Source organism: Lissotriton helveticus, chromosome 4_1 (assembly GCF_964261635.1).
Source record: "Lissotriton helveticus chromosome 4_1, aLisHel1.1, whole genome shotgun sequence".
In the NCBI taxonomy this organism is placed as follows: Eukaryota; Metazoa; Chordata; class Amphibia; order Caudata; family Salamandridae; genus Lissotriton; species Lissotriton helveticus.
This window is the reverse complement of record NC_136063.1, coordinates 1,734,492,775-1,734,507,294: the sequence shown is the minus strand read 5'-3', so window position 1 is coordinate 1,734,507,294 and position 14,520 is coordinate 1,734,492,775. Positions and strand designations below refer to the sequence as shown.

The 14,520-nt window shown below is 40.7% G+C and overlaps 1 protein-coding gene across 1 annotated transcript in view; it reads right to left on the bottom strand.

The window, feature by feature from the left end:
* Window positions 1-14,520, bottom strand: part of BTK (Bruton tyrosine kinase) — a 531,602-nt gene that overhangs the window by 88,515 nt on the left and 428,567 nt on the right. The window contains exon 15 of the mRNA XM_078685905.1: window positions 6,274-6,490. Within this exon, the coding sequence (XP_078542031.1) occupies window positions 6,274-6,490 (217 nt within the window). The remainder of the gene's footprint in view (window positions 1-6,273; window positions 6,491-14,520) is intronic.

Below are 14,520 nucleotides of genomic sequence, written 5' to 3'. Positions count from 1 at the left end.
CTGCATTGAGAGGAATAGTAAAATAATGGCACTGTCCCTTCTTTGGAGTTTCTTCTTTAATTGTCCTTATGACACCTTAATGATGTGGTGTCACTCCACTAGTCAGATCATCATATGATAAGTTTACGCATGTGGTCACAAAATACATTTAGCTACTCCTGCATTCTTTCCCAAGCTTTTCATGTGAGCGACTTGGCTTTCCGGGCTTCACAGGTTAGTCAACGGTAGAAAATGGTGCACAGTCAAAATATCGACTACAAAATATCGACTGGACACAATATCGAGTTTTAAATATCGAATGGACAAAATATCGACTGGACAGAATATAGACATCAAAAATATCGTTTTTAAGGTAAGTAATGTAATATCGAATGTTAAAAATATAGACATTTAAAATATCGAAGTATATAATATAGGTTAATAAAATTATCGAATTTTTGATAAAATTAAATTTTTTATAGTGATTTTTATGTTATTATGTGTGTTAAAAGTGTGTATTTATGTTATAAATAATTTTAATTAATGACATTTTTATTTTTTAATTTTTGCGTAATTTAATTCTGTAGCGGGTTGTGGGTTTATAGGGGAATAGGGTGGGAAGTAATTTAATTATAATTAATTAAATATGTAAATTTATTTATTGTTATTCATTTTTAATTATTTGTTAATTAATTTATATTTGGTAATTAATTAACTTAATTGGCAATTAATTTTAATTTATTGATTAATTGCTAATTATGTTAATTTTACAAATTTATTTTCTGTAGCGGGTTGTGGGTTTATAGGGGAATAGGGTGGAAGTAATTTAATTATAATTAATTAAATATGTAAATTTATTTATTGTTATTCATTTTTAATTATTTGTTAATTCATTTATATTTGGTAATTAATTAACTTTTAATTGGCAATTAATTTTAATTAATTGATGAATTGCTAATTATGTTAATTTTACTAATTTATTTTCTGTAGTCGGTTGTGGGTTTATAGGGGAATAGGATGGGAAGTAATTTATTTATAAATAATTAAATAAAACAATTCATTTAATTGTATTTATTTTGAATTTATTGTAAATACATTTTTAAATGTTAAATTATTAATTGTTAATTTGTAATTAATTTGTATTAATAGTTAAATAATTGTAATAATTAAATTTAATTTGTAATTTTAATTGATTAATTAATATATTATATTAAATTCGTAATTACTTTTAATTAATTTTTGATAGATATTAATTTATATTTATTGAAATAATATATGAAGTATTTAATTTCCCTACTGTTGCACTCTCTGGAGTGGGAATAGTAATTTTTACCTCTACGCTATCCAACGCTTTCCCTACTGTTGCACTCTCTGGAGTGGGAATAGTAATTTTTACCCTTACGCTATCCAACGCTTTCCTCACTGTTGCACCCACTGGAGTGGGAATAGTAATTTTTACTGCTATGCTATCCAACGCTTTCCCTACTGTTGCACTCTTTGGAGTTTGAATAGTAATTTTTACCACTACGCTATCCAACGCTTTCCCTACTGTTGCACCTACTGGAGTGGGAATAGTAATTTTCACCCCTACGCTATCCAACGCTTTTCCTACTGTTGCACCCACTGGAGTGGGAATAGTAATTTTTACCTCTACGCTATCCAACGCTTTCCCTACTGTTGCACTCTTTGGAGTGGGAATAGTAATTTTTACTGCTATGCTATCCAACGCTTTCCCTACTGTTGCACTCTTTGGAGTTTGAATAGTAATTTTTACCACTACGCTATCCAACGCTTTCCCTACTGTTGCACCTACTGGAGTGGGAATAGTAATTTTCACCCCTACGCTATCCAACGCTTTTCCTACTGTTGCACCCACTGGAGTGGGAATAGTAATTTTTACCTCTACGCTATCCAACGCTTTCCCTACTGTTGCACTCTTTGGAGTGGGAATAGTAATTTTTACCCCTACGCTATCCAACGCTTTCCCTACTGTTGCACTCTTTGGAGTGGGAATAGTAAGTTTAACCCCTACGTTATCCAATGCTTTCCCTACTGTTGCACTATTTGGAGTGGGAATAGTAATTTTTACCCCTACGCTATCCAACGTTTTCCCTACTGTTGCACCCACTGGAGTGGGAATAGTAATTCTTACCCCTACGCTATCCAACGTTTTCCCTACTGTTGCACCCACTGGAGTGGGAATAGTAATTTTTATCTCTACGCTATCCAACGCTTTCTCTACTGTTGCACTCTTTGGAGTGGGAATAGTAATTTAAACCCCTACGCTATCCAATGCTTTCCCTACTGTTGCACTCTTTGAAGTGGGAATAGTAATTTTTACCCCTACGCTATCCAACGCTTTCCCTACTGTTGCACCCACTGGAGTGGGAATAGTATTTTTTACCCCTGCGCTATCCAACGCTTTCCCTACTGTTGCACTCACTGGAGTGGGAATAGTAATTTTTACCCCTACGCTATCCAACGCTTTCCCTACTGTTGCACTCACTGGAGTGGGAATAGTAATTTTAACCCTTATGCTATCCAACGCTTTCCCTACTGTTGCACCCACTGGAGTGGGAATAGTAATTTTTACCCCTACGCTATCCAACGCTTTCCTCACTGTTGCACCCACTGGAGTGGGAATAGTAATTTTTACCCCTACGCTATCCAACGCTTTCCCTACAGATGCACTCTGTGGAGTGGGAATAGTATTTTTTACACTTATGCTATCGTACGGTAATAATTTTGGATATTATTTAATTATATTATGTTAATATATATATGTGTTTTAACAAATATGATTGTAAACATTTTTTTATAACTTTCATTAATGATTTAGTTATTATAAGTGAATTTAAGTATTTCTAAGTATATTTTAGTAATTAATTTTTAATTTTAATTTAATTTAACACTGTTTTTAATAAAGTCGATATTTTTTAAAACTATATTTTTGTAAACGATATTTTGTACTCGATATTTTTGTACTTACCTGTTTGTAGATACAAACTCGATATTTTGTCTGTAGATATTTTTCCTCGATATTTTTGCTAGTCGATATTCTGTCAGTCGATATTATTTCAGTGATCCGTAGAAAATATACAATATAGCAGACTATGGCATTGGGTGAGAGTTCATTTCCCCACTGAGCCATTCCACTTTGAACTTCTAAAGAATGTCCTTTGAATGTATAATGAAACATGCACAGAACAAATAAAGCAACATTTGCAAAAATGTCAAGGAATTATGATGCTTGCTAAGGAAAAATTGCAGCTTAAGAAAGAGTACATTTAATGCTTAAAATGCATGCATCAGCTCTAAATTAATTAAACTGAATTGGAATTAAATATAATGCATCAAATCGTTATTTCATAATAAGATAATAATAATAAATGTTTCACCAATATATTACTACACAAAATTGATTAACATGAACTATGGTCTACTGCCACAATCTTTTCAACATCCATACATGTAAATTATTCTTAGAAACCTTTTTACCACAATTATGTCTATATTTTTTAAATTATTACGGTCTCTACTATCACCTCTGCAAGTTTCAACTTCCTAACTTATTTTATCACACAGTTGCTCCACAATCTGATTACAATGCATTTGCAATGAAAGCAAATAGAGCTGTTAGGCCTCATATTTAGATGAATCACTTTTCAACCATACGTTAATAATAAAACATCATTTCATGAGCAATCTTGTTCTGAAAATATATTAATAAGCGTTACGACTATTAATGTATTTTCTTCTTTTACAACTCTTTCAAGCACACTTTTATGGTGCTGTTACTTCACTTGTCTCTATTATTGTATTACTTTTTATATTTTGTACAATGTGCGCATTCAGGTTTTCGTGTCCAAACTGATAAAGTGTCATGTAATGGGGTTTCAAAATATTTGCTTTCGCAAGTTTAGATAAGGCTGAAGCAGGGTGTTTGAAGGAATCGAGGTCCTGAGCAAGCGGAAGATTCTCTGGTCACGGTTATGGCAAATCTCATTATCAGGCCCAGGGAGGTGGGTCTTTCAGAAGATTCTAGTCTGCCACTGGTTTCTTTCCTGTAAAAGGGGAAGATTTGGTAGAGGACGGCAATCTAGAGGGAGAGCTCAGCAGTTGCAATCAAACCAAGGTACGTACAAAGATGTCTTTTGGTTCTTTTCAAGAAAAGGTAGGGGGCCGCTTGAAAGGTTTTGTGGCAAATTTGAGTTTTTTGACAAGGGACCAATGGCTGTTGGATGCGGTACAAGGATATGTGATAGAGTTCCGAGAAGTTCCTTTTCAGGCTGCAGAGCCTTTGGAGATTGTTTTGCACAGAGGCAACAGAAGTTGGTGGAATAGGAAATTCAAGATATGTTAAAGAAAGGTGCCACAAAAAGAGTGTCTGAGGAAGAGTTAACCTTTAAATGATGCTTACTTTACGATCTGTATATCAGAGGTCAGTTGCAGGTATCTCCAGTTCAGGTGGTTGGGAGGCCTTTATCTATTTACGTGTCTTTCCTTTAGTCTAGCTTCAGCTTCCTTGTGCTTTACGAAGGTTTTGAGGCCAGTGGCTGCATTTGTACTACAAAGGGGAATTAGTTTGATAATTTAGTTGTATGAATTTTTTGATGATGTCTTAGCATCAAGAGGAATTGAGGATACTGCCGCAGTTGCTGAGGAATCCGTTAGGATCCATTGGGTCAACATGAGAAATTCGTGTTAATTCCTTATCAGGTTTTTGAATTCCATTGATTCAGAGGAATACCATGCTTGCAACTTTGAGTTTACCAGAAAAGAAGGTTGTGAAAATAAAGACAGAGGTGAGACATGTTTGAGGAGAAGATTTATTTAACTGAGGACTTTAACAATGATTATTGGTTTGTTTTCATCATCTATTCAGGCAGTGTTCCCTGGACAATTTCATTACTGAGTTTTACAACAGTTTGAAGGCAGTTTTAGAAGGGGTTTGTGGTATGGAGAACAGATTGATGTTTCTTTAGAGATATAAGAGGAGTTGTGTTGGTGGCTGGACAACTTTGATGCCTAAAATGACTGGGCTACTTTCAGTATATGCCCAGATTATGTTCTAGAGGCAGATGCTTGTCTTTATTGTTTGGGAGCATATTTAAATCATCAGGAGACAGTTGGCAGATGATCTTTAGAGGAGAGTTCGGCAAACATAAATGGTTTGGCGATGAGGGCAGGTCTTTTTGCATTGAAGAGTTTTGGAAACGTTTTAAAGTATTGCAATATTTTATTGAAGATGGGCAATGTTTCAGCAGTACATTATATAAATTGACTTTGTGGCAGAAAGTCCAAGAATTTGACATTGCTGAAGAAGGAGATTTAGAGTTATTGTTTAGAGTACATGATTGAGAGGTGGCTGAAAGTCACTTTAACACCTTAGCCGCGGTAGGATTTACCGCGGTGCACTGAGTTTTTTTTAAACCCGCGTTACATGACGATCTCAGCTCGTAATGAGTGTACTAGAGGTGTACCTCATGATGAGCTGAGCTCGTCATGAGCGTAGAAGGGGTTAAGTAGGAATATTATACATATAATTTTAGAAAAATCAAAAAGTCTTGGCTAACGCCAGGCCTAAATCGAAGAGCACCATAGTTTTCATGTTGTTGTGCTAGTTAGAATTTCAATAGAGTTATTATTGCTTTGACATTCAGATTGCTTAAATAGTGGGCCAATGGGTAAAATTTAGACTTCTTAGGTGTCAATTAGGAGTGAGTGTGGCAGCTCGTTACACCACATATTGAAATTTGGAGTACTGCATTGTTCCTGGTAAGCATCTGCAGGTCTAATGTGTTGAAACGTTTTGGATGAAAAAGGCATAGTAATGTTGGAACATGCACATTTTGTTGCAGAAAGCACCAACTTCACATTTTATGCCCCATTTTTTAGGGCCAAAATCAGAATAGGCATGAAATACAGCACCATATAAAATCCAAACACAGCGGTGTTGGATTTTATCCGGTGTGAAAATGATTACATGCAACACTGGGGTATTCGTGATAGAGGTATTTGCATTTTGTATGGCCTTTTTGAAATGGGGAAGTCAGCAAAATCGCTCAGCGTCGTATTTGCACCTACCATTTTCTATCACATGGGAGAAATGTACATTCCTATGCAAAGGTGATTCTGATGCCAACCAAGAGTGTAAAACCATCAGTGGCGTGGGCACAGAACAACCTTCATCTCTGTAGCAATCTTTTTCTAGTTTATTGTATCAGTCATCTTTTCTGTTTTTGGTAAATGGAGTTGCCTGTCTTTTATTGAAGTATTTCTTTGGTGTCTTACCAGGTCTCGGTGAAGGAACTGCTTGGACTCGAGGTAGGCCATGGCTGCACATATGTCTTTGGACATCTCCAGCAGCTCACTGGCGGGGAGGCGCCGGCGGCTGTCATGCAGGTAGTCCAGAAGGCACCCTCTGGACATGTACTCAGTTATGATGAAGATCGGCCTCTCTTTGGTGCACACGCCATACAACTGCACCAGGTTCTCATGGGAGAGGTTCCTAAAAGCCGGAGGAGGAAGTCATTTCATTTCATTTCAAAAGTGCTTTATTCGGTATGTATGAATACAACCATATAGCAACATTCCAAAGTAAAATAGCATATACATCATTAAATTATATCAGACTCTAATTTATCAAATACCAGCAATACTATATAAAATAGTCGTTCTCCAGCACATGTGCAAATTAGCAGTGTTAAAGTGCGTATTGGTGCATTCATCTAATAATACATGTGGAAACTGGCAATAATAAAGTGCATTTAGTATATACTATTATATAATGCAGTATGAAATTCTCATTTTCCAGCACATGTGCAAATTAGCAGAGTTAAAGTGCATGTTGATACATTGTCTAATAATGCATGTGTAAACTAGCAATAATAAAGTGCATATAAGTCTGGGCCATGTGTTGAATTCATACAATAATTAATTTCCGTGCAAAAATACATTTTAAAATATATGTAGCCACATAAAAACATATATCTGGGCTCTTTAAGTTAAACATCAATTGCATCGCTGTTTTAGTACTGCGCGTGTTGTATTTTAAAAAGATGGGTTTCAGATAAAACTTTCTATAAAAAATATAAAATTTACAAAACAGCATAAAATGACAGCTACTCTGCTTGGATATACCGTCACAGGGGCATAAACATGTTTCAGGTTTCTTAATTAATGGGAATGCCACTAAATGGTGCACAATTCCTAGTCGTAAACGAGACAATACAATGCGATGAGAGCTTTTGGTAACAACAGTGAGGTATGATTGAAAACCTTCATTAGCGCTATATTCTAGATAAAAGTTAAACGTGCTTTGTTTAACATATTTGATCGCTTTGGTACTTCTTGTGTGTTTCAGGAAAGTGACTTTAAGCTCCTTTTTTGGTAGACCTATCCCCACTATAGGCTCTCCAAAAATATCACATTCGTAAAGTGTCTTATACCAAGATTGAATGTGACATAACCATGGTATGTTTGAGCGCCGATCGAGCTTTAAACAGTCATTAATCACATCCTGAGTAAATTTTGTTTCTTCTTTAGACCAGATTGATCTCCATAGTGCCAGAGGGCGTAGGGCAATTAAGTCCTTAACATAATTTAAGCCCACTTCCCTATGTGTTAACTCGTTTGTGGCCGCAGCCGGAGCACAAAGCAATCGTTTCAGGAAGCCGTTCTCCTCATACTGGATTTGGTTGCCACTCTGGTTATGATATCCCCATATCCCTGCCCCATACAGGGCTGATGTTATGCACCTTGAATTATATATGGACACCATCTCTTGAATTCTTCGACCCCCTAATTTTGCTGCGAATCTAAAAACACCATTAATATTCCTTACCATTTTAAAACGGACACTCTCTTGTTCATTAACCCACCTTCCATCTCCTGAGAATGTGATACCCAAATAACAGAATTTCCTTACGGTTTCTAATTTCTCCCCGTCTAGGTAGAAGCTCCTGCTTTTTCTTGTCTTCCTACCACAGGACATTGTAAAAGTTTTTCCATTGTTAATTATTAACTTTCTACTTTCAATGAAAGTATGAAACTTGTCGATTAGACGTTGCAGGCCATTTTGGGTCCGGGATAGGAGAACCGCGTCATCCGCATATAATAGGATTGGAATGGGGTTACCATTTATAATAGGGGCATCTGATTGGATTGTTCTTAGGATTTGGTCTATCTGATTTATAAATAAAGAAAATAAAAGTGGGGCGAGAACACATCCTTGTCGAATGCCTCTATTAATACTAAATAGGGGTGTACATTCTCCAGCAGATCCAAATCTAACTTTGCTAGACAGGTTTTCGTATAATCTGGCAAGGAAGTGGATGATTTCGATCAGGGCACCCATTTCTAATAGGACTGGCCATAGGAGCGAGTGTTCCACCAGATCAAATGCCGAACTTAAGTCAGCAAAACACAAAAATAAATTGCCCTTTTGGCTTTTGTGTATTTGCTAATAATAAGTTCCAGGTTCACGCACTGCTCCATTGTTCCCATCCCCTTTCTAAACCCATACTGCACTGGGGATAAGATGTTCTTTTCCACAACCCAGGCTTCAAGTCTCTCTAAAAGGACTCGACTGAGGATTTTAATTGATGAGTCCAGAAGAGAGATGGGACGGTAGTTACGTGCCTCTGACCTAGGGCCTTTCTTATAAAGAGGTACGATAATGGACTGACCCCATGTTGGTGGGAGCCTATCTTCTATAGCAGCATTAAAATATCGTGTCAATATTGGTGCCCATAGGGTCATTTCATGTTTATAAAAATCCATAGGCACCCTGTCTGGACCTGGGGCTTTACCCCCTTTGCTATTTCTTATTGCCTCGGTTACCTCAGTTAGGGTCACAGATAGCTGCATCTTTTGCCATTTGGAACTGGGCACTATATCTGCAATTAAAATTGGCCCATCTAAATTAGAATCAGAATTGAAAATCCCAGTAAAATGGGTAATCCAGGCGCGACAGCTCACATGGGAGGTAATATCGGGAATGTTATCGTTCTTTAGTAGTGGGCTATTTACAGTTTCCCAGAATAACTTGTGGTTTTTTGTTTCCGCAGCCATTTCCAAATTAGACCAAGCTTCATTTTGAAGTTCTTTTTTCCTGATTACCAGGGAGGTCTTATAATTGTGACGCTCCTCTCTAATTTTAACTGTATCTCAGGGCTTGGTATCAAGAGCTAATTTAAGTTTATTTAGTGACTGGGCGCAGTGTTTGTCAAACCACACAACTTGAATTTTCCTCAGCTTTCGACTCCTAACTGTAAGTGAGTCATCAATCGCTTTAGTTATTTTTATAAAGTTAACGAGAAAGTTACCCGGAGTCACTTTGGGTGCCAAACAGTAGCTTATTTCCCCTCTACATTTTGAGAGTACGTCCATCATAAATTGGGCGGGGTTAATTCTAATCCACTTTATTCATATGCCGTTTGATCTTTCGGCTGTGATCCCTTGGACCAGTCTCCCATATGCATTAGTTTTTGGCCCCCAGCCAGATAATACCAGCGATATGCTGTTATGATCGCTCACTGGCTGCTCAACTACCCATACGTTAGAATAGACTGTTCCATTGGACACCAAGATGTGATCGATGTTAGAGTGGGCATCCCTCCCTCTGAATGACGGGCACTCTTCGTTGTCTTTATTCTTTGTACAGTCTAGCAGCTCAAGATCTAATTTGGCTACTAGATTATTCAGGGTACTTCCGTAATTAGTGTGCGGGAAATGATTGTAAACAGTACTACCTCCACTATGGTACTCCCCTCGATGTCCACAAATCCCCTTCTGTGCATGACGACTCGCTTGGATGTTAAAATCTCCCGCCCAAATTATTACTGGGGGGTCACTTGATGACTCTAATACTCCCTCTATTGCCCGCTCTATATCTAGTACAATCATGCCCCGGTTGGCTCCAATGATATTGTTATAGAAATTTACTATAACTAGGCCCCTACCTTTGCCATGAACTAAACGCAGATTCGATGTGTACGGGGCCACCTCCACCTAACCCCCAGGACTAGACTCAGTAAGAGAAGTTGATACCAGAGTCAATAGTCCACCTTTTGCTCTTCCTGCTAAAGGAGCCATTGCATCCACACTATATGTTGTGTATCCCTCAACTTGTATTTGGACTCTATGCCACGTCTCCTGGAGACAAATTATGTCATATCCATGTGTAATAAAACTGTTCCAGAAGGGCGTAGTTATTTTAGCAGCAATTCCCGCTATGTTCCAAGTAATAACCATGAGGCCTTCAACAGCGTTTTCAGATGTGGTATGATAAAGTGCAACCGTTTCGGGTCTCAGTAAACTCCTATCCAGAGTTATGTCTAAAACAAGGGTTACATCTGGCTGGGCTATTTTATCAATTTTTTTTTGTTGTAACTTTTTTATTATAATAAAACATCAAAAAACAAACAAGGCAATATAACAAATAGTGCAACCATTAGGCGTGTGCTCAAGGAGGACGGGAGATACACGATAGCATAAGACAAAATATATCGATTACAGGTAAGGGGGTCGGAGGTGAGAATTGCATATCAATAATAAGGTACACCACATCATAGCAGGAATGCCGGGTCAGGGCGATTGGGGAAGACTAGAGATCTCAGTAAGTGGGGCGTACATATATCTCCCCGGTACGAGTTCCATTGGTTACAAATTTTCCCCCATTTTCTGGGTCTACCTCTCGCCACATACACCGTTTTCTCTCTAAACATGCACCAGTCCATATTCTCTTTCCAGGCAGTCACTGTGGGGGGCCTCTGGGACCCCCATAATTGTGCAATATCTCGTTTGGCTATCATATTGGCAAGAGTCACCCATCGAAGCTGTGACACATCATAATCATTCGGTCCCCACACATTCAATAGACATTGTCGGGCTTCCGGCATCATCACAATACCCGTTACATCATGCATCACATCATGTATACGGTTCCAAAAACGCACCACCTCAGGGCATTCCCAAATTATATGAAGAAAGGTGCCAAGGAGACCGCAACCACGCCTACATAAACCATCCGCAGAATAGCCCATATGGATCAGGCGGGGGCCGGTGACATAGATTCGATGGAGGATCTTGAGTTGAACCAGGCGGAGGCGGGCCGGAATCGCAACCTCCCTGGGAGAGGAGATCGCAGATTGCCAGTCCTCGTCGTCTAATTCAATACCATCAGCAATCCAAGTGTCCCTAAGGCAGTCAAGCAGGCTCGACCGGTCATTGATCATCTTTTTGTAAAACAAAGAAATGGTGCTATCCGGCACATGACCATCCAATATACGATCTTCAAGGGGGGAGGTGTCCGGAATGTCACTACCCACAGGAAAAACTGAATTCAAGGCATGACATACTTGAACATAACGAAAGAATTCCCTATCACTCAGCTGATATTCCACTTGTAAGTCCGAAAAGGTCTTCACCCTGCCCTTAACCCATAGATCATGCACTTTACTAATACCGATCGTATCCCATTTGTCAAACCCCTTCGTCTTCCATAGACACCCCAATTGTGCGGAGGCATAAAGCGGAGTTGCACGGGTTAATCTATCTCTCCAGCCCATAGCCGCAGTCGCGCTATGCCACACTCGCACGGCTATAGCGGTAGGACCTGAGAGTTGCAGACGGGAGGATCCCGAATAAAGCGCCCTGTTATAGTCACCACCTGGTAGCAGCCACCTATCCATTTCAAACACTGGATTCAACGCCGGACCATACATCCCATGGTTGATGGCAGCAAGTTGGGAAGCCCAATAATACCGTCTAATATCCGGAAGTGCTATGCCGCCATCATACCAGGGAAGCGTTAACTTTGGGAGAGCGATGCGCGAATGTCCGCCCCATATCAATTGCCTCTTCAAGGATTCTACCTCTCGGAAGTACTTCGACGGAATCACATCAAAACTATTCTGGAGTGCATATAGAAACCGCGGTAAGGACATCATTTTAAAAAGGGCCGCACGCCCCAGCGGAGACAACGGTAATTTGCGCCAGCTCACTACATCCGAACGCAAACGTTGGAGTGGGGGGAGCAGATTACGTTCATAGCGGACCGCAGGGTCCAATGAGATAAACACACCCAAGTATTTAAAACCAGACTGCGATACCTGGATGGGACAACCCCGCGGCAGAAGGGGGACACCACCTGCGAGCACATAAATATGGGATTTTGACCAGTTGATAACAAGGCCCGAGTTCTTCCGGAAGGAGTTAAGCACGTCGAACAACACGTTAAGCGATTTTTGGGGGGACGTGAGGTACTATAAAATATCATCTGCGTACAATGAAACACGATCTTCAAAGTCCGGAGTCCAATATATACCCCTCATCGAGGATTCCCACCGCAGCCAAGCAGCAAGTGGCTCCAACGCAAGAGCAAAGAGAAGCAGGGATAAAGGACAACCCTGCCGCGTGCCCCTCCCAAGAGCAAATGGCACGGAGACCCGACCATTCACCACTACCTGCGCCAATGGCGTCTCGTACAGGAGTTTCACCCAGCTAATAAAGCCAGCGCCAAAACCGAACTTGGCAAGTGTGGCCCAAAGATACGGCCATTCGATTGTGTCGAAGGCCATCGTGGCATCCAGGGACGCCAAGATGGCCGGTTCACTCAATGACGCTGCCCTCGCGAGAACACCATGCAAACGCCGCAAATTCAATGCTGTGCTACGATGTGGGATAAAGCCCGACTTGTCCGGATGAATCAGATCACTGATCACCGTAATCAGGCGGTTTGCGAGTAACTTGGCACGAATCTTAGGCTCAGCATTCAGGAGCGAGATAGGTCTGTAAGATGCGCAACAATCCTGTGGCTTGCCTTCCTTGTGGATCACCACAATGGTCGCAAGACGCTGATCCCGAGGGAAGGAGCCAGTTTCTCGCGCAGCCAAAAACATATCTCGGAGATATGGCGCTAGCGTGTCAGGACGTAGTTTATACAGTTCGACAGGAAGGCCATTGGGACCCAAAGCCTTTCCGGAGCGAATGGAGCGCACCGCAAGAGCTACCTCATCCACCGAGGGTGCGGCATCCAAACAGTTCCGATCAGACTCCGACAAACAAGGCAATGCGATATCTCTAAGTAACAACTGAGAATCCTCTTCGGGCCTGTTGGATACCGAGGTATAAACCTCTCGGAAATAATCAGCAAAACATTCAACAATGTCAACAGGGTCTGTCACACGCACACCATCCGATTTCTCAATCACAGGAATCACACGGCTGGCTCTCTCCTTTCTGTCTAACCAGGCAATCAATTTTCCTGCCTTGTCGCCCACATCATACAGTCGTCCCTGCTGTTCCCTACTCATCATCTTGGCCACATCAGTAACTAAATTTTTATATTCTAATTGCTTGAGACTGAGGATATGCAATGCGTCTCGAGTAACGTTTCGCTCCAATGCCCTCTCTAACTCAGTAATTTCTGTCTCGAGATGTACAACTGTCTCGTTCCTACATTTCTTAGCACACCCAATCAAAGACAATGCCTGTCCCCTAATAACAGTCTTGAAGGCTTCCCACAATGAAACAGGTGAGGACACAGATCCCACGTTTTCAGCAAAATACAAATCTAATGATTTAATCAATTCAGTACGGGTTTTGGGGTTAAGAAGATACCAGGGGTTAATCGGGGCCACCCTCCCTTCAGCGCCTGTGTTCAGGTTAAAATGAAACCAGAGAGGGGAGTGGTCCGATACACCCCGAGCTAGGTGCCTAATCTCCCCAATCGAAGAGGACTGGGCCGCCGGCACCAGGATATAATCTAATCTAGAAAGACTACCATGTGCGCCCGAGTGGAAAGTGAACTGCGTCTGCTCTGGATGCATAAGCCTCCAACAATCCACAAGCCCCAAAGTCTCCAAAAATTCACCCAACCAGGATTGCGCAGCTGTAAGGTCTCTGGGTGGATGGCGATCCGCTCTGCCAGAGACGACTGAGTTAAAATCACCACCTAGTATCAGAACACCCTCCGGGAGACCCAAAACCACCCGCCCCAAGTCTGCAAATGTTGTGGATTGTAAGCCAGGAGGAACGTACATCGATACTAATGAAACTGTTCTCCCCTCCCACCTACCTACAAGTGCAACATATCTACCCCGAGTGTCAAGGACCACGTCATCGACCTCGAGGGGGAGTGAGGTCTTAAGCAATATACCCACCCCTCTAGAACTAGAAGTAAATCCAGAATGAGCAACAAGACGATAACCCCGCCTGTTAAGAGCGTGGCAAGTATTCCCAATGAAATGTGTCTCTTGTAGCAGTACAACATCGGGCGAGAGGCGCCGCAAGAGCTGCATAACCACCCCCCTCTTTATCCGATCTCCCAAACCATTCACATTCCAGCACAGTAGCTTCAACCCCCTACCCCCCATCCAAGCCCACGATGAACTCCCATCTCAGAACGAGCACCACACCAATATCCGAAGTCGTAACAGTTTGTTGCCTTGAAGAAAAAGAAAAGGGAAACAACCCCCACACACTTCTCCCCCTCCCCCCAGTGATACCCAACACAACTCCCCCCACCCTGCACCC